Raw genomic sequence first — 20902 nt, 5'->3', positions numbered from 1 at the left:
GAGAATGCAGATCATCTCTCTGAGATTCAGTTCCAATACTCGCTCTGTCATTTAACCTGTATGAGCACGTAAAAGTCACTAAATCTCTTTAAGTCGTAGTTTCTTTATTTGTAGAATATAGAGGGGATGAGGGGAGTTGGATTAGATGATCTCTAAATTTATTTTTTTATTTACTTTTAGTTTTCAACATTCTCTTCCATAAGATTTTGAGTTTTAAATTTTTTTCCCCTTCCTCTCCTGCTCCCTCCCCAAAACAGTGTGCAATCTGAGACTCGACTTATACCTTCATATTAAACATTTTTTCACATTAGGCATGATATAAAGAATTAGAACTAATGGGAGGAACCACGGATCTCTAAATTTATAACCAGAAAATGAGATTGGCTAGTCATGTGTTAAAAGCAAAAGATAACAGAGAGCTGGCTCAAGTACTATATTGGTATCTATAATATATTAAAGGAACTAGAGGAAGGACGCTAGCTTGTAGATCCTTTTTACTGACAGATCTTTAATGAATGATTTGTGGAAAGACAAGGACAGGAATGGCACAGAATAAAAAAGCACGGATGAGTGTCAATCTGCATTGTTGAAGGCAGGGGTGGAATATCTATTTAGATGTGATCATAGATCCACAGAAGTAGAGTTCCACAGTCTTGAGATTTCAGCTTGATTACAGTAGATGATACAACATTTGTAAACATTTTAATAATTAGGCTTTTCATTTGTATCTCCTCTCCACATATTCCATGTTCTAGCTAAACTGGACTGTTCATTGAAGATAAGCTGCACTTCCCCTCAATCTTTACTCGTCTTCTTTTTTCTTCTTTAGGATGCTCTCTCCAATCTCTGTTGATGTGTGATTTTGAAATCCTAGAAGATCCAATGCAAATGCCATTTTCTCCAAAAAGGTTTTCCTGATGCCTATAATATTGGTCTATGTATCTAATCTTGTAAAACTTTGTATATTATCTTTAAAATATCTGAAGCAGATATTTTCCCATAACATTTTGGATAATATTTAAATTAATTGGCTAACATTAACATTATTTAGCTCTAAACTTTTATCTTTAATATACATGTACAATATTTGACTTTATTTGGCATCCCTTTTAGTTATTAGAAATGTCAATACTTTACTTCATTGTCAAAGCCAAATAGCTTGTCAGATCAAGAAATTCCAATCCTCATGATATAATTTGTGGTTATTTGTACTTATCTATGTGTACACACATACACACACACACACACACACACACACACCCATACATATATACCTGTACATCTATATGCATGCTTCTAAAAAAACAAATATATAAAAGAAACTGAAATTTTCCCAATATAAATACTCTTCTGTTCATAATAGGGGAAAAGTGAGGAGTGGGGGAGGGAACAGGGAAGAGTCAAAATAGGGAAAATGTAGCTTACTTTTACTGCGGCAATAAGACGAATGTAGTCACTAAGTAGTTCTGAAAACACATAAAAGTCAGCAAAGGCTTGTTCCTGATGTAACTGGTCTATCTTCTCTTCCACCTCAGCAAGCTGAGACAAAGCTCTAGATAAAGCAGTATGATCCTCAGAATTACCTAACATGGCAGCACTTTTGGCAAAGGCAGCTGTGTTGGCTGAAAGTTCTGAAAAAGAAATGTAACAACTTTTACTGTACATTAGAAAGAAAAACAAATTAATACAAGTGTCCAGTTTCTTACTTGTGTCTTTATGTGCCGTCATGTTAGTAATCATCATGAAAAAGAGTATGAAACAATTAAACATTAAACAGCATTAGGCATAATATGCTAGACACTCAGAGAAAACTCCTGGCAGCAAGTGAGAGACATCACTGTCTATATTTCCAGAGGCTAATCGATATTTAAATCAAGGGTGGGGAACCTGTGGCCTTGAGGACACATGTGGCCCTCTAAGGTCCTCAAGTGAAGCCCTCTGACTGAATCCAAACTTCACAGAACAAATCCCCTTAATAAAGTGATTTGTTCTGTAAAACTTGGACTCAGTCATAAGGCTGCACCCAAGGACCTAGAAGGCCACATGTGGCCTCAAGGCCTCAGGTTCCCCACCCCTGGTTTAAATAATTAAGTATCAAAATCTTTAAGGAAGGAGAGTAGTAGACTGGAGATTATCTTAAGCTTTTCCATTACATTAATGAATGTGCCATTAAGAAGTATAACATATAAATGGAGCACATAATCTCTAACCTGCAAACTTATTCATCACCAAGTGCTTATAGGTCTTAGTGAAACAGCTATTCAAAGAAAAGAAAATTCAAAAGGACAATTCAATAGCTATTCAAATAAAGAAGTGAAAACTGTAGAAATATTAAAAATCTCCTTTTCCTTCCTTTGATGCTCAACAAAACTCAAAATGAGGTAGTCAAATTATATTGAAACTTTAGCAAAGGATCTAGATAAAGCTAAATGGAGATCCTTAAAGTGTTTAAGAAAAGGAAAATAAATATTTTGTTTGTATTTCAGAAATGGTCACTGACAACTATATATGCTGGAAGTCTTAGTTACTTTATATTCGAATCCTCTGTTAAAGCTCTATAAGGCCTATTTCACAAAAGGATAGGAGAATAGTAATTGCTACTTAAAAATTATCTTCAATAAATGAAAAATTTACACATTAGTATAGTTGTTAATGTTTTAATTAAAATGACACATGGGAATTATTTGCTAAGTATTATGATAAATATAATTTTGTTTAAAAAACTAGCCTTTTCTCTTAAAAGGACTAAAATATAAAAATCTCTCTCTATATGTATGTATGTATACACATACACAAAAGTTTTACTGTGGAACCTCAAGGAAGTGCTACAGTTTTCCAATTCTTTCAAAGTAAGAATAAAATACTTTACTTTTAAGTTTACACTACTAGTTAAAGAAATGCAAATCAAATGCAAATATTTTTTAAAGGACATTTTAAAAAAATCTTAATGCTTTCTTATGATGTAAATTAACTAAAATCTACGCCATTTACACATATTCCAATTTGGAAATATAGAATAATTTTATTTCTATTACAAAAGCCCTTTTAAGGCTTTAGTAACTTATAATGGCGCAGCGCAGTGAATAAAGTATGGGTTCTGCTGTCAAGATATGAGTTCAAATTTAGCCTCTGACACTGTGACACTGGACAAGTTACTTAACCTTTTTACCTCAGTTTCCTCATCTGCAAAATAGGGATAATATTAGCATCTGCCTCCCAGGGTTGTTGTGAGGATCAAATAAAATAATATTTGTAGCACTTAGCACAGTACCTGGCTTATAAGAGGCCCTATATAAATTTTAGTTATTATTGTAATTATTAATCTACTTCTAAACTCTGCAATTGCAAATCAGATTCAGATAGGAACAAATAAGCTGAAATAAACAAGAGTATCCTTCAACTACTATTTGACATTTAAAGTTGTCTTTCTAGAACATTATAATCCCTTTAATTTAATAAACTACTTTATGTTAGCCTAAGTGTCCCAAACTCACAAAAGAATAAAACCAACCTTTTCTGTGACAGACCAAGGCTTCAACACTGGCGTGAAGTTTCCTAAGTTGCTGATCCAGATTCTCAAATTGCTGCTGCTTTTCCTCAAACCACTAGGAAAAAATGAAAAATGGAGTTAATTTAGCAAGAACAAACCACTATAAATTGGCTTACCAATAGCAAGATATACTCTCTGTTTTAAAGCAACAAATTAGCTATGTATAGCCATGGTGGCCAACTGATGTAGCTGAGAACTAAACTCAATAAGCAAATTAATATCCTATTTTCTACTTCTACAGCTTTAAAATGCAATTGTTGAGGCTCATTAATTCATCTCATTATTCAAGTCGAAAAATCAGCTCTTACTGCATCCGATTCATTCATCTTGATTGTCATTTTGTTGACAGCGTCGGCAGCCTTGTTCACCATCCTCAATATTCCTGCTCCACTCAGAGCCTGAGTATTAACTGCTCTCGGCAGCTGGAATTGAATGACAAATAAGGGCAAACAAACCGGTTAAAAGCCTGGAGGTTTAACTGGGCACAAGAGGGACTGAAAAAAAAAAATAAAAAGGGATGTCGTGTTTTCTTCACTCTCATACATTTCAATATAGCAGGACCTCATTTCTCAAATATACTACTTGTACATTCTCAAAGGAAAACTTAAAAAATGGACTTTACATTTGCTTTTCTTCAGCATCTTTACATTTAGATGGAACAAACACCCTATTTGTCAAACAATATTAAGAAATTGCCAAGTACCCTAACACTAGCCACCTGTTTGCTAGCAGGGATAGGCTGTTAATAAAGAAAGGGGGAGTAAAATTTTTTTCTTTAGGTTAGGATTTATATTCGCAAAGTAAGGATTAATTTCTTACTACTAGTTTTCAAATCTGAGATTCTAAATCAGGCAATATTTTGGCTAGAACTCTGTTGAGTTTGAAATATCAGATATGTGTCTACAGAACTTCAAAATCCCTCAAATACAGAAAAGGGAGGTAAGAAAGTTGACATTTCTTACCCTAATATTAAAATTTTCATCCAGTGCTTTTCACAAAAAACATTTTTGCATAAATGATATATAATTTTATATAAATTTCCAACAATGTACTTAATCAACAACTCAGTCTATTTTTCTTTTGTTTTGTTTTTTGGTTTAGGCAACGGGGTTAAGTGACTTGCCCAGGGTCACACAGCTAGTAAGTGTTATGTGTCTGAGGCCGCATTTGAACTCAGGTTCAGGTCCTCCTGAATCCAGGGCCGGTGCTCTATCCACTGCGCTACCTAGCTGCCCCGACCTAGTCTATTTTTAAAAGGCAAGAATATTTAGATTACTATTTAAATGTTAGCTTTGTTTTCAAGAAATTATTTCAAAATATTTCTGTTAAAACAGATAGTCTGTTAGAAATCTAGTTAATTTAACAAACTAAATTTTGTTACAATTTTGCACAATTAGTAAAATTCTATTTTAGACATGTCACGTTGGAGGAAATAAAATGATAAAACCCCAAAATTAAATAAAAAGAAATAGCACCTCAGAACTTTCTAGGAACTGCCTTAAATCAGGATCTTGAAGCAATGTTGGATGTTTCACTGTACGTTGAAGATACCTAGGTTAAAAATATTGGGATTCTATTTCAGGACAAAAACTGTTAAAATATTTTACCTGGAGAATAAAAATAGGTAAAAACAAAAGCATACTATCATTCTACATTCAACTTGATTTTAAGTATTTACACCATCTTTTTTTTTAATACCATACCTCCCTCTTTCTCAATTCTACACAGGGGAAACAACAACAACAAAACAAAAAGGAGGACCAGCCATTATTTCATTTAATTTTATGATTATGGAATTAGGTCTCTGCACAACCTTAAGGGCAATCTAGTCCAAAACTTTAATTACATGCACCCCTACACCCTCTCAAAAAAAAAGTGAGCTTCTGAAGGGTTAAGAAACTTGCCCAAGGCCACATAAGGCAGAAAGTAGCAACCTGGATTCATTCTGGCTCACATTCATCCATCCTTCCCCCGTACTGTGGTTAAGTGGTTTGTCCAAGAATATGAAGTAAAATAGTGATATAGGCAACATGATGCAGCTGAAAGAGCTGTTTCCTAGTCAGAAGACCTAGGATTAAGCTCTGTTGTTCTCAGTGGTACTAATATTTTATGTAAAGTTAAGGAATTATGCTACATCAGTGGTCTTTAAAGTGGAGTATGCAAAGGAGACATTAAAACTAAAGAGAATAGCATAGCTTTCAGTGTGCCTACAGTCCTCCTGTGCCTATGTCACTCCTTCCCCAAGTGTCCACTGCAGGTGGGCTGGACATTCACTGCCTGCACTGCTTCTCAGGCAGGCAGACAGGCTGTTGGCTAGTCATCTCCACCTGGCCCTTGGCCCCACATTTCCCTGTCCTCCTTCCTCTTCTCCAACTATAGCCTCTGCAACTGCAGTGGCAGTGAACCTTTTAAATACCCTACTTCACCCAGGGCAAAATAAGGATATTTTAGTATCATTATGAAAATAAAAATTATTCACAAAATACTACTTATTTCATCTTTATCTCTTTTGCTTATTAGTTTTGTGCATACTTTATAATGTAAATAACATATTTGCATAGCAATACATATACATAAAAATAAATATGAATACATTAAGCATACATATGCAAAAATATTTGATAGGGATGTACAATTTTAAGATTTGAAGAGTTTAGTCATCCCTTAACCAGATGATCTCTGAAGTCCCTTCTCTCTTGGATGCTATGATCCAAAGTATCACTTTATACCTTATGCTAGGTTTCTGGTGAGCCAAGAAACTAACTTAATTCAGTGAAAAGACTTAGAAAAAATACTAATATACTTGTAAGGTTATTTCTTGAGATTTCTGTTCTCAGCAATATTACCCAAATGAGAGGAAAAATTTTCAGAGGTTCAAATTTTAAAAATCAAACATTTGATTTTCATTTTTACTAAGGTCAACGGAAGGAACTGGGGATGTTTAGCTCAGAAAACAGATTTGGGGAGGAACGACAGTTGTCTTTGAAGGGCTGTCATGTGGAAGATGATTTGCTTTGCTAAGTCTCAGAGGACAGAACCAGGAAGAATGGATGAGAGTTACAAAGGCCAATTGAGACTTGATAAAAAAGGAAAACTTCCTAACAAATGGAGCTATTCAAAATAGAACGGGCTGCCTTCTGGAGGCAGAGGGTTCCCATTTCAATAAAGGATTTTTTTGGAGAGGGGGCTAGGAAATGGGGTTAAGTGACTTGTCCAAGATCACACAGCTAGCAAGTGTCAGGTATCTAAGGCTGGATTTGAACTCAGGTCCTTCTGACTCCAAGGCCGGAGCTCTATCCACTGCGCCACCTAGCTGCCCCTTCACTAAAGGTATTTGAGAAAATGGTAAATGACCACTTATAGGATATGTGGTATAGCTGAGTTTCTTATTCAAGTATGGATAGGATTAAATGGCTTTGAAGGTCCTTTCCAATTCTGAGATTCTGTATTTTTGTCACATTTGGTCCTCTAGTACAATTCAATTTTATTATATATATATGGTGGACAATATTTTGGGAATAATATAGATATATTTTTAACTTTTTTATAAGCATATCTATAATATGAAATAAACTACACTATATACCTTCATTTACACTGGAAAGTCATGTAAGAATAACTGAAATATTAACAAAAGAGCACTAGTCTTGTAAATTACAAATTCCTTCAAGAAAATCCAAAAGAAATCCTTAATGACCCACACCCTAGGAAAGACCTGGATTCCAGGCCAGGTATAAGTGAATCAACCACTCTATTTTATTGTTCTCTAGTTTTTAACACTGTATATAACTATTTATTCCTTAACTCAAGTTAGTCTTCTAGATTAACCAAATTAGACACTATATATGCATTTGGGTGGTGGATGGTGGGGAGGCTAAAGCCTGTGATTTCATCACTCGAGGAAATTTCCAATTTAGAATTCATTCCACCCATGAAGATCAGCAATTTGTCTGTATGTCTTAAAACTGCCTGGGTCAGAGAGGCTAAATTATTTGCCTGCAGTCACAAAGCAAACATCAAAAGGCATGATGTGAACTTTTTTTCCCACAGTAAGAATTTGTATTTTGGGGGGGAGGGGGAGTTACCATTTTACCATTAAATGATGCACACTGGAAGAACTTCAACTTACTGCTTACAGTGGATCTCATGCAAATATAATTTACCCTTTAAAAGCGCTGCAACTTTGTTTTTATCAATTGATATGCTAGAAAATTGTAATATCCTATAAAATTCTGCTAATATTAGCAATGAAAATAGGTTTTCTTATAAGTTTTTTTTTCTTTCCCTCAAAATCCCTCATCTTTCAAATTTGATTAAGAGAACTTGAGAGTTTGCAAGGACCCAACAAAATATCTAATCTAATCTCATTTTACAGATCAGGAAACTAAGGGTTAGAGAGGTGAAACAATTTCCCTGAGGTCACATAGCTCATTAATGGCAGAGAATCTAGGTTTGTTAGTTCCCAAACCTGTGCATTGTCCAATACACCATCAAGTTGCCTCTCACCTCTCCCTTAATTTTTTCTTTCTTTACTTTACCCACTAAAGTAGCAAATATACAGTGAAATAATTAGGAATAGAGGGAAAAGGAGATTGGTAGGTAAGGTGAACAAACTACAGGCCTCGCTCTGTTTTCTTTGCTTATTTTCTTTAATATTAAATGAACATCCTCTTCACATTACCCTGTTCCTTCTGTCTCATTTTCTCTCTTTTCTCCACTGAGAATTTCACTGGCATAGCATTTAACAAAGACTAAGTGAGGAAACTGTCCTCACAAAACAGCCAGGCCAACTATCAATATTTCCTTAAAACTATCCTCATTGCTTCACTCTGCATGAAGGTATAATAAGCACTATGCTATGTTGTCAATTCAGGAAAGAAGGCAACAGATTCAAATTATATGTCCTTGGTACAATAAATCTTCATTAAGTTACTTATCAAGCACGCCATCTAAAATAGCTCAAATGCAATCACTGAATATAGGTCTAGAAGAGTCTCTCAAGAGGTCATTCCCTTGCTTTCAGAATGGAAGATTATGATTAAACTATGACCTTTCTCATAATTCAGAACCAGAAAGTTCATTCTAATGCTAACTTAAATTCTTCTTGCTGTATTTTAAAACTCATTACCTCTTGCTATACAACAAACACTAAACACAATACACATGCTATACTTTCTGCACTAGAGTAATCATTTAAGACTTTCCTATTAGTAAATTACTAAATCATGATTTTCATGCTATGAAATTCTCTTAAAAGTTGAACTTAATCAATATGAATCAAGAATGTTGACAGAACTATATGATCATAATTATCTGGATCTTCATTTGTAAGTGAAATTTAACATTCATTATAAAACATGGTGATTAAATATGACAATCAAAAGCATGCGATTTCATTTTTGAAGTTTAAAAGTATTTGTTCTTTGCACTACTTTTTATACTCCACACCAAATTTACCTTTTTTCTATGCTCTGTATTTATTTTTAAGTTCCTTTTGCATTCCCACTTTTTTCCCCTCTAGATGCATTAGCTATTTTCTTTTTTTGACTGTTTTTCATTTTCATATTCTCTTTTTCTATTTGATTAGGAAGACAAAGAAAAGAAGTAATAAAAACAGTATCAATTCTTTTTTTAAAGAGGTCTTCAGCTTTATGACCTAATAATCTCAGTTTTTAAAGCCTATTAAAAGATTATTTTACTTAAATTGGGAAATACACGGTTTTGGTCTTGAGAAAGTGTGAAAGTGCCAGGTTGGGAGGGTAATTAATTATTCAAAGCCCTCATTTAATTCCAAGTCTCACTATGCATCTATCATATTTTTCAATTTCTTTTCACATGGAGAAACTAAATAAAATGTTTCCTTTAAGTGAAGAGTTAGGATAATCAGATTGTTTATATTAGCAGTGGCTGTAGAATGTTTTAAATTTTAAAATAGTTCCAATGTGGGAGGAAAGAAATCAGAATGATTTTACTGCCTACCCTTCCTTCTTTCCATCTACAACTATTTTTTGCCCCTCTCTACCTGTTTCTCTCCTGTAACTTCCTGACCTACAACAACTGCTGGATCCTCTCTTCTTCCCCGCCAGTCTGTTGGATTCCGGCTTGAGCCTAGTCCACTCGGGAGCTGATCTTTGTACCAACCCCCAATAAGGAGGACTGAAGACAGCAAGATATATCCAGGATCATGGTACAGATTTCAACCTTGATGCTTACTTTTCATGTGACCCTTGGCAAGTCACTGAATCTTTCTGAACCTCAGTTTCCTCATCTTTAAAATGAGGGGCTTGAACTAGTTGACATCTGTGGTTTCTTTCAGCTCTAAATTTGGGATGAAGGGGAGAGGCACCATAGGGAGTTGATCAGCAGATACCTGTTAGCCTGCTTTCCCCCTCAGCCAAGTTGATAAAATCAAGGAACGTAAGAGACAGGTAATACAGACAACAACTTACCACTTCTGTGACCTTGGGCAAGTCACTTAATATCCCTGGGCTTCAGTCTGTAAAATGAGGGAGCTGGACTACATAAGTCTAAATCTAAGATGATAATGATGTTAGGTATTAAGTTGTTAAACTTCATGTAAAGATGCAGTTATACTCTGCTACCCATTTATGAAGTATGAAGGTTTTATGTCCAGCTTGATGGAAAAAGAAGATGGCTAGACACTGGCTGGCCAAAATATTTGCTGCACGCTGGATGGTCCTTAAAAAACCAAACAAAAAAAACCAAACAAAACAAGACATACTCTATATGGAGTCAGTTGAGGCAGAAGAAAACCTGAAGAGAGTCAGCAATGGAAGAACCTAGTCCTTGAGACAGCATAGTTCCTTACCCCTCAGGGTTAAGGAGAAGGGAATTGCTTCATGGTCCCTCCATCAGCCACTGAATCTTTCAGTGAAACTACCCATCCAGTAGAAGACACAACATCCAGCAGTTAGCCAGCTTTAAGGAGCAAAGGTCCTTGCAGTACTAGAGGTGTGAGTTGCCTTGGCCATGTGTCTTCCCTAACGTGCCCCTCTACTAGTATATCCAGATTGTGTGCTCTCCCTTCCCATGACACTGTGTGTAAACTGTAGGAGAGTGTGCTCCAGGCTTATGGGGCAATGTTTTTATGCTGGCATCTCAGTAAATAAATACTTTTGCTTTGAGTTGTGTTTACTGGTTATTAATGGAAAGTATTGTTGGGCTATAATTTTGGGAATGTAAACCAACAGAAAACTTTGGATTTTGGGGTAACTGCTTCCTCTGGGCTACTCAACAACTCACACATATAGGCTAGGTCTATAGGAAGGCAACTATCCCAGGTTCAAGGTACTTTGGGACTATATTCCTAAAACTATAGTTCAACCCCTAACTGGTGTGTTTATCTATAACATTGCAGTATATTATTACTGAGGTACATACTCAGGGGACACACAGACCAAGGTGACTAAGACCTCTAGCACTGCAGGGCCCCAGTGTCCTTTTCCTTCTCACTGTATTTGCATGCTGTACCCCTGGGGTGCAGCATCTCTGCTGGGCCCATTGCTCAATCAGACTTCTTGGGTCTATTTTTCTCTGTAGCATAACCCTGCAATGGCCAGAGCTGGCTCTCTTCTTGACTCACAGAGATCGTTCAAAATCTTTTCCTACATCAGCTCTTGGCTGTCTTCTCCCTCCTGGGTTTTAGGTGTCCTACTATATCAATAACTCCATTGCAAGACTCTAAGGCCAAGGGTATTGGCAGGTGAGGAAGAGAGGATGAAGTAGTGAAGGACAGAGCAATCCTCTCTCTCCCTATTCCTGAGAGATAAGGAACTATTCTGTCTCAAAAGGATGGATTCATCTTCCACTGCTGACTTCCTCATCTGCTATCAGGGGTCACAGTCCTTAGAGCTGTCTCTTACCTCAATTGACTCATTATAGAACGTGTCTTGCTTTTAAGGGTACATCAGGGTGCAATTAACTCTTCAGTTACCCAGTGCAAACCCTTTAATTTCATCAAGCATTCATCTTCACACTTTTTAAAGGGATGACAAAGTACAACTGTGTCTTCACACTTTAAGACCTTAATACTGTTGTCTCTGTTGTCCGCTGTTTATGTTCCTTGATTTCATTAAATGGGTTGAAAGAAAATCAATTGACAAGGTTTCTTCTGATCAATTCTCCCTCCTTACTACACCAATGATCCTATTCCTGACAGGTCCTCAAGGGGGAATGGGTAGGACACCATTATTACTATCACTAAAGTACCCTGCTCTATTTCCTAACCCCAATTCCAAGCTCTGATCCTTGCTTAAGTCAAATGCAGTGTTACCAGTTTTCAGCTTCTAGCCTGAAAACACCAGTAGTCGAGATAGAGGACCTACCCCCATCTCTGGTGTTAGCTACTTCATTTCTTGGTCCTATATTCCTAGGGGTGTGTGTGGGTGTGTGTGTGTGTGTGTGTGCACACGTGCGCGCGTAAACACTAGAAGTCCTTTTTCAACTACATTATGGATCAAACATATATATGTATATATCCATATGTATCTACATATGCATACATTTGTATATTTAGAAAAATGAACCCCTTGGTATAGTAAGAAGGGAGTGAATTAGCACAGAGAACACACTTCATCCACTTCTCCCTTTCCCTCCATAGTAGAGGTTGACTATTCATCTCTTTAAGATATGTCAGATTTTTTTAAGTTAGGGAGGAACCATTTATCAATCTTTAGGTATTGAATTCTATTATTATAATGCAGTACTGCTTATTAAATTGAATCACTGACAGATGAACAGTTTAAAAACAAAGATCAAACCCCATTACAACAAACTTCGAGGAAGGGTATCAAAATTCTATCATTTTTGCATACTATCCAAAGTAAACATAATATCTATTAGTAATTTAAAAGCAACATTTTTTGTTCAGATTAACAATGCTCAATTAAACTTTCATACCCACAAATAGTACAGACGTAATAACACATATAATGTTAAAGGAATGATGCCAAATTCTTTTGCCAAGTTTTCATGTGTTCCATCAGAATCAACAAAACTTCATCTAACTTTGAATTCTTCCTTTTGAAAAAAACTGCAGATGTCTCTTATTTCTCTTATTCTGCATGGCTCAGGAGCATCTTCAACTTCCAATGACTTCATTTTTAATATATGTTTATATAATATCACACATAATCTTTGGCTCTAGTCATTATTATGTGGACAACGATATCAGGTTTAACTTAGAAACACTTGTTTCATTATAAACACTGCAATGAGATTAGATCTAGACTACTGAAATAATGAAGAAAACATATAAAGTAGCGTATTACCTCTCAAGGGCTGCTCTCCTTTTTTCTACAAATTCAGTGGATGATGAATCTTCTTTTCCAACTTTCACTTTAGTCATGCCTTTGAAGATATTAAGCAAGTCTTGAATCAATTTTTACAGTATTTGAAACAATCTTTATCACAACTATTGCAACAAGGAATTCTTTCCTCTACATTTGGGCATTACAGCCAAAAATACATAAAATTAACATTTAGAATTCTGAAATTGATGCTATATGTTAAAGAAAAAAATTTTCTTAACTCCCATGAAGTTTTCTCATATGAATTTGTTTCTCTGTTAATGCATGTCTGTCTGTCTGTCTGTCTGTCTCTCGGCTGTTATACAAATACATAAACTAGGCTGTGCTGCATTTTTGCCTCTTGGAACAGAAGTATAAAATAAAGGTTTCTTCTGCTTTAATTACAGTAATATAAATATACCTTGTATTAATAAAAATTTATAAAATTGAATTTTAAATCAGAAAATTAAGTTCTTTTCATATTTTCATTCTTAGGCAGTTTTTAAGAATCTATTTGCCTAGAGAAATACAAAAATAAGTATAATTCATTATTTTCGTATCTTCCTTGCCACAACTTTAAGGATGAATTCTTTTAACAGTATGACAAATTCAAAACTCTGGCATGAAATTTTCCTATTAGAATGTCATAGCTAATATCTTAAAAACAGCCTACGACAAACTTTCAAGTGTTATAAAAATAGTAGTTATTGTAATTATCACAAATGTTTTTCTAATTATGGAATCTTTGGAACACTAGGGTTCAAATTAAAACAAATTAATATAATACTGTGTTAAAACTAATTTTAGTGCTATTACTCCATATATCAGAGATTTTTTAAAAATGGATTCACTATTGTAAAACTTAAGAATAGAACACACCATAAATAATAATTGTTCTTAGTAGTTAGGTTATTAAACATAATTTACAGAGTCTAATGTAATTCACTTAGTTTAGTCCTAACATGATAACAGCAATTCCTAAAAGCCTTAAAATCAATTACAGTGATTGGTGGTAATGAAATGGTATATTACAGTATACTAGGAATAGATCAAGAATTAATTATTTCATAAAACCTGATGACTTCACTGATCTTACTACAATAACCCTTCTTTTCTTTACAAAAGTAAAGTTTCTCTTTTCCTCTTGTTGTATCCTACAAGGGACAATCATGAATTGATGGCAACCCAGTCAGCTAATAAGAACTTTGCTCCTGCTTTTGTGGACTAGGTTTCAGAAACTAGTGTGGGGGTTCTTAACATGGAGTCCATGAACTTTTTTAAAAAACGTATTTTGATAACTATTTTAATATAATTGTTCCCCTTTGTAATCCTACATATTTCATTTTATGCATTTAAAAACATTATTGTGAGGAGAGACTCATGGACTTCAGGCTGACAAAGGGATCCATGACATAAAAATAGTTAGGAATCCCTGGACCAAAGTCTCTTTTAATATCTTCAAATCCAGGTAAAAGTGGCAACAGCTACCTTACAAAGAACATTATTAAACTTATTCAAAAGAATGACTCAGAGCCACGTTCCTTATATTATAATAATGGCATTTTTTTGTTGTTTTTTTAAAAAAGAAAGGTTATTTTTATCATCTCACAATGAGTATTATAAGAAAAATTATTTGGTATGCTCTCTCAAAACACATATACTTCACTGTCATTAACTGAGGATATATTCTTATGAACAATTAGAGAAAGCTATATAAGCCTTAATAAAGTTCCTCCTCTCAAAAAAAAAATCATGCAAATAGCAAAAACAGGGTGTTCCAAATGTTTCAGCATAAACTATATAATAGCTTAACACTGCACTAAGACTTTTGGGACACCGTATATCAACCATACAATTAGGAGGATAGTCAATGTTTGAAGATGTATATCCATTTTAACTAATCCTTAAACATGAAGTGCCCTAGCTTCATTTTGGGATTCTATCAAATATAAATATATCATAGGATAATTACAACTATGTTTTATATGTTGTATGTTTACTTTTTTTGGGGGGAAGGGAGGGGAGGAAAAGTCTATTACTAAATAGTAAATACCATGGCAATTTCTTTTTTGTTTGTTTTTTGCCTAGGCAATGGGGTTACTGAGTTGCCCAGGGTCACACAGCTAGTAAGTGTTATGTGTCTGAGGCTGGATTTGAACTCAGGTCCTCCAGAATCCAAGGCTGGTGCTCTATCCACTGCGCCACCTAGCTGTCCCTGCAATTTTTTTTAATATCAAAAAACAAAACCATTCAAGAAGAGACAGTAAGAGATACCCCATTTAAAATAACTCTAGACAGTATAAAATACCTAGGAGTACACCTACCAAAACAAACCCAGAAACTATATGTACAAAATTATTAAAAAAACTTTTAATACAAATAAAATCAATTTTAAATAATTGGAGAAATATTAATTGTTCATGGGTAGGTAGGGCCAATACAATAAAAATGACAATTTTGCCTAAAGTAATTTAAATATCCAATCTCATCCCAATTAAAATTCCCAAAAAATTACTTCGCTAAATAAAAAAAAAATAACAAAATTCATTTGGAAGAACAAAAAGTCAAGAATATCAAAGGAACTAATGAAAAAAAAAAGTAAAGAAAGGTAGTATAGTGGTACCAGATCTTAAACTATATTATAAGGCAGTAATCATCAAAACTATTGGTTAGAGGCTAAGAAATAGAAAGGTAGGTCATAAGAACAGAGTAGACATACAATTTACAGCAGCAAATAAATATAGTAACCTTGTATTTGACAAGTATAAAGACTTAAGTTTTGGGGACAAGAATTAATTTGGTAAAAATTGTTGGGAAAACTGGAAAGCAGCATGGCAGAAATTGGGCATAGACCAATATCTTACAACATTTACCAAGATAAGATCAAAATGGATACATGACATAGATATAGAGAGAAAGTACAAGAAAATTTGAAGGACACAATATATGAATATATATATAAGAACACAGACTTATGGATAGGCGAACAATTTATGAATAAACAAGAGATAGAGTGCAGTATGAGGTGGAAAATAGATAATTTTTATTACTTTAAATTAAAAAGGTTTTGTACAAATAAAACAAATGCAGCCAAGATCAGAAGGAAAGTAGAAAATTGGGAAAAAAAAATTTATAGACAGTTGCTCAGATAAAGGTCTCATATCTCAAATATAAAGAACTTTGTCAAACGTATAAGAATGAGTCATTTCCCAATTGATAAATGGTCAATGTATATAAATAGGCAGTTTTCCAATGAAGAAATCAAAATAATTTATAGTCATATAATGTTCTAAATCATTACTGATTAGAGAAATGAAAATTAAAACAACCTTAAGATATCATTTTACACCTACCAGATTGGCTAATATGATTGAAAGGGACTGCGACAAATGTTAGAGGTGATGTGGAAAAATTGGGACCTTAATTCATTGTTGGTGGAACTGTGAACTGATCCAACCATTTTGGAGAGCAAGCTGGAATTATGACCACAGAGTTATTAAACTTCCTATACCCCTTGACCCAGCAATACTACGGCTAGGTTTGTTTCCCAAGATGATTAGGGAAAAAGGAAAAGAACCTACATTTTCTAAAATATTTATAGCAGCTATCTATGTTGCCAAAGTACTGAAAATTGTGAGAATGCCCATCAATTGGGAATGGCTGAACAAACTGTGGTATATGATTGTAATGGAATACTACTGGCTGTAAGAAATGATGAGCTCAATGATTTTAGAAAAACATGGATAGACTTGCATAAAGTAATGAAGTGCAAAATGAGCAGAACCAAGAGAAAGTTGTATACAGTAACAATATTATTTTAAGAAGGACTTTGAGTGAATAAATCATTTTGACTATCATAAATACCCAAATTATCTACAAAGGACATATGAAGGAAAACACTATCTGAATCCAGAAAAAGAAGTGATAAACAGACGTATGTATAAAATGGTTTTACATATAAACATCTTTGTGCCTAATGACAGCCATCTCTAGGGCGGGGGTGGGAGGTAGGAAAGAAAGGAAAAAAGTTACAAGATAACTTTATCATATATGTAAAAGAACAGCAAGTTGTACATAATAGATTTGCAGTTTCATGTACAATCATCTTTTTTTCCTATTATACTATGTTATGAAAATGCTTGTTTTAAGCTCAGAATAAAATAAGAAAAAAAGAAAAAACTGCACAAAAAGTTTAAGTTTTCCATTCAAAAATTAATGTAAAGCCCATCTAAAAATGTTATCATAAGTTTCTGTGACTATATTGAAGCTTGAACGAAGAAAGTTTCACTATCTCGAATTATTCACTGAGGGCCCCCAGTATCAAAAGCTGTGGTCTATGGCAAATTTGGGACCTGATTTTCTACCTCATTTGAATTTATTAAGTTTCCTATTTATTCCTGCATCCTAGGCTACAGAAAATTTGAGGTTATACTTGTTCCGAAAAAAATTAGAGAATCAGGTCTCAGAGGATATCAAAACTTATTTTTAAAATCAAATTTATTTTTTAGGTGAGTCTATGAAAAGGACTAGACTAAACTCTAGAGAAAAAGAATTTGGGGTGCTCGCCCTCAACACACACACATACCCTCTCATATAATTTTCAAGTCTAGCTATAACAGTACAGCAAGGACACTAAAAATTCATAATAGTAGTAGATACTTAAATTCCATACATGGACACCTACAAGATGTTTCAAAAAGAGAAAATCAATAAGAGTATTAACTAGATTATGATGGAAAAAAACTAACAGTGGATGCAGCATCGTATACAATGCAAAGAACGCTGGCTCTGGAGTCAGAGAACCTGGGTTCAAATTCTTCTGATGTTTACTGTGTTATCTTCAGCAAGTAATTTAATTGTCCGAGAAGTCAGATTCCTCATTTGTAAAACGAGTGGATATGACTAGATGGCTCTCCAATCTCTAGATCCATGATAGATCCCATAACAGAAAGGGTGTGCTTAAACATCAATACTGTTAGTTTCCAAAATTATAAAAGCATTATATAAAATTATATAAAAGCATAATTATAAAAAATTCTACCTGCTTTCAAAAGTCAAGAATCTAAACTAAGAAAAACACACACAAACATTTAAGGCCCAGCAAAGTGGAATATGAGAAAGCTTAAGTATCAAGTGACTGAGATAGGTAAGAGAACAAGACAGTATAGTTTAATCCAAATATACTTCATATAAAAGGCTAGATCCCATAAAAACAATAAAATACTACCTGGGTATTAAGCTACATACTTCTTATCACCTTTTTCTGGATGTTAGGAAATCATTGTTCATTAATGACCCACTTTCATGATAAAATTTTGCCCACTGACTACTAAAAGCTTAATGGCTAGAAAAAGCTAGGGTCTCCAATTGCTTCTAACTTAGCTCAAATCCTTTAAGCATTAGAAAGCAAAACTGTAATTACTTGTATATATATATATATATTCCAAAACAGTCCTACAGACTCCATTAAATGAAATACTTTAATTTTGCACCAAGGATTTTTTTTTCAATGTTTGAGAGAAAATGAACATAAAAACATTAAAGTATTTAAAAATTTGAATAGTAAAATTTGTCAACAATTAATAAGACTGCTTCCAAACTTATGCTTACCTACAATACTCTTCTCTGGAGCTGGTGGCACAATATAACCAACATGCAAGTACTTTGTGGCTAATTTGCTGTGCAATCCAAGAAAGTCACTAAACCTTCTTTTAACTGAAAATTCATTCTTATTGAACATGGACAGGGAAGTCTGTCAAAAATAAGAAGATAAAGAATTGAAGATAAAAATTAAATGGATAAGTTGAGGTTAAAATTATATGCTTGTCCCAAAATCTTGGCTCTCTGGGCTTGTCAAACACTAGATTACTATGGCCATTTACTACTATAGTAATCTAGTGTCTGACAAACCCAAAGAGCCAAGATTTGGGGACAATAAATCAGTATTTGACAAAATTTTTTTGGAAAACTGGGAAGCAGTTTGGCAGAAACTAGGTAGAGACAAACATTTTACACCATATACTAAGATAAAGTCAAAATGGGTACCTGATTGGGACATAAAGGGTGATATACCAAGCAAATTAGGAGGGCATGGAACAATGTATCTGTCAGATTTATGGATAAGGAAATAATTTATGACCAAACAAGAAACAGAGAGCATTACAGGATATAAAACAGAAGATTTTGGTTACATCAAATTAAGAAGTTTTTGCCCAAACAAAATCAATGCAGCCAAGATGAGAAAGAAAGCAGAAAACTGGGGGGGAAATTTATAACAAGTTTCTCTGATAAAGGCCTCCCTTTTTCAAATGTATAAAGAACTGAATCAAATTTATAAGAATACAAGAGATTCCCCAAGTGAAAAATGGTCAAAGGATATGAACAAGCAGTTTTCATAAGAAATCAAAGCTATTTATGATCATACGAGAAAATGCTCTAAATCACTATTGATTAGAGAAATGAAAATTAAAATAACTCTGAGGTACCACCTATCAGATTGACTAATATACCACAGTAAAGGAAAATGACAAATGCTAGAGGGGATGTGGAAAAAATAAGGTACTATTTGTGGAGTTGTGAACTGATCCAACCATTCTGGAGAGCAATTTGGAATTTATGCCCAAAGGACTATAAAACTGTGCATACCCTTTGATCCAGTAATACCACTATTAGGTTTGTACCCCAAAGAAATTTTTTTTTAAAAAAAAGGAAAAGGATCTATATGTACAAAAATATTTATAGCAGCTCTTTCTGTGGTGGCAAAGAACTGGAAACTGAGGGGATGCCCATCAACTGGGGAATAACTGAACATGTTGTGGTATATGATCATGATAGAATACTACTGTGCTTTAAGAAATAATGAATAATTTCAGAAAAACCTGGGAAAACTTACATGAACTGATACAAAGTGAAATAAGCAGAACCAGAACACTATACACAGTAATAGCAATGTTATAATGATGTTAAACTGTGAATGACTTAGCTTTTCTCAGCAATAATATGATCTAAAACAATTCTAAAGGACTGATGATGAAAAATGCTATCCACCTCTAGAGAAACAAATGATAGAGTCTGAATGGCAGATTGAAGCATATTTTTAAAACTTTATTATACCCTTGCTTTTTTGGTCTGCGTTTTCTTTTGCAATATGGTTAAAATGGGAAATGTTTTACATGACTTCATGTGTATAAGCTCTATCAAACTGCTTGCCTTCTCAAAAAGGAGGATGGAAGAAAGGGGGGATAGAATTTGGAACTCAAAATCTGAATGTTAAAATTTTTTGTTTTTATGTAATTGAGAATAATAAAAATAATGCTTCGAAGACCCTACAAAAAATTATTACATGCTATAGTACTTTTAAATAAATTGATAAAAGCAATTAAGTCAATGTTTTAGAAAAAAGGTTAGAGATCACACCTGTTTTGTCTAGACATTTAGTCATATTAAATGCTGTCAAAAGCTTACATGAACTGATGCAAAGTGAAGTGAGCAGAACCAGAACACTGTACCCAGTAAGAGCAATATTGTACGATGATCAATGTGAATGCCTTAGTTATTCTCAGCAATACAATGATCCAAGACAATCCCAAAGGACTCATAATGAAAAATGTAATCCATGTCCAGAGAAATAACTGATGGAGTCCAAATGCAGATTGAAGCATACTATTTTTCACTTTGTTTTTTGATTTTTTTTTCTTTTGGTCTTTTTCTTCTTTCACAACATGACTAATGGAGAAATATATTTTATATGAGCGCACATCTATAACTTATATCAAATTGCTTACTGTCTTAAGGTGGGGAGGTGAGAGAGGGAGAAAAATTGGAACTCAAAATTTTAAAAACTGAATGTTTAAAATTGTCTTTACGTATAATTGGGAAAAAATAAAATATTATTAAAAATGTTGGTAAAGCAATGCTAAATGATGCAGGAAGACTTACCTTTGTTGTTACTCTATATGCCATATAAGCATTCATGCCATCACCTACAATACAAGTAATAACATGAAAGAACTATTAAAGTAAGAAGATTTTTTGAAGAGAAAGT

General features: G+C 34.0%; 1 protein-coding gene across 2 annotated transcripts in view; it reads right to left on the bottom strand.

The window, feature by feature from the left end:
* Nucleotides 1-20902, bottom strand: part of SNX2 (sorting nexin 2) — a 66666-nt gene that overhangs the window by 11773 nt on the left and 33991 nt on the right. For both annotated transcript variants that reach the window (XM_027874978.1, XM_027874979.1), the window contains exons 5-11: nucleotides 20797-20840; nucleotides 18469-18610; nucleotides 12841-12919; nucleotides 5026-5101; nucleotides 3859-3972; nucleotides 3512-3605; nucleotides 1426-1631 (exon numbers count right to left, since the gene is read on the bottom strand). In XM_027874978.1, the coding sequence (XP_027730779.1) occupies nucleotides 1426-1631; nucleotides 3512-3605; nucleotides 3859-3972; nucleotides 5026-5101; nucleotides 12841-12919; nucleotides 18469-18610; nucleotides 20797-20840 (755 nt within the window). The remainder of the gene's footprint in view (nucleotides 1-1425; nucleotides 1632-3511; nucleotides 3606-3858; nucleotides 3973-5025; nucleotides 5102-12840; nucleotides 12920-18468; nucleotides 18611-20796; nucleotides 20841-20902) is intronic.

The sequence above is a fragment of the Vombatus ursinus genome, unplaced genomic scaffold (assembly GCF_900497805.2).
Source record: "Vombatus ursinus unplaced genomic scaffold, bare-nosed wombat genome assembly UNPS02014807.1, whole genome shotgun sequence".
Taxonomy (NCBI): domain Eukaryota; kingdom Metazoa; phylum Chordata; class Mammalia; order Diprotodontia; family Vombatidae; genus Vombatus; species Vombatus ursinus.
The sequence above is the reverse complement of the archived record's forward strand: the minus strand, read 5'-3'. Positions and strand labels throughout refer to the sequence as shown.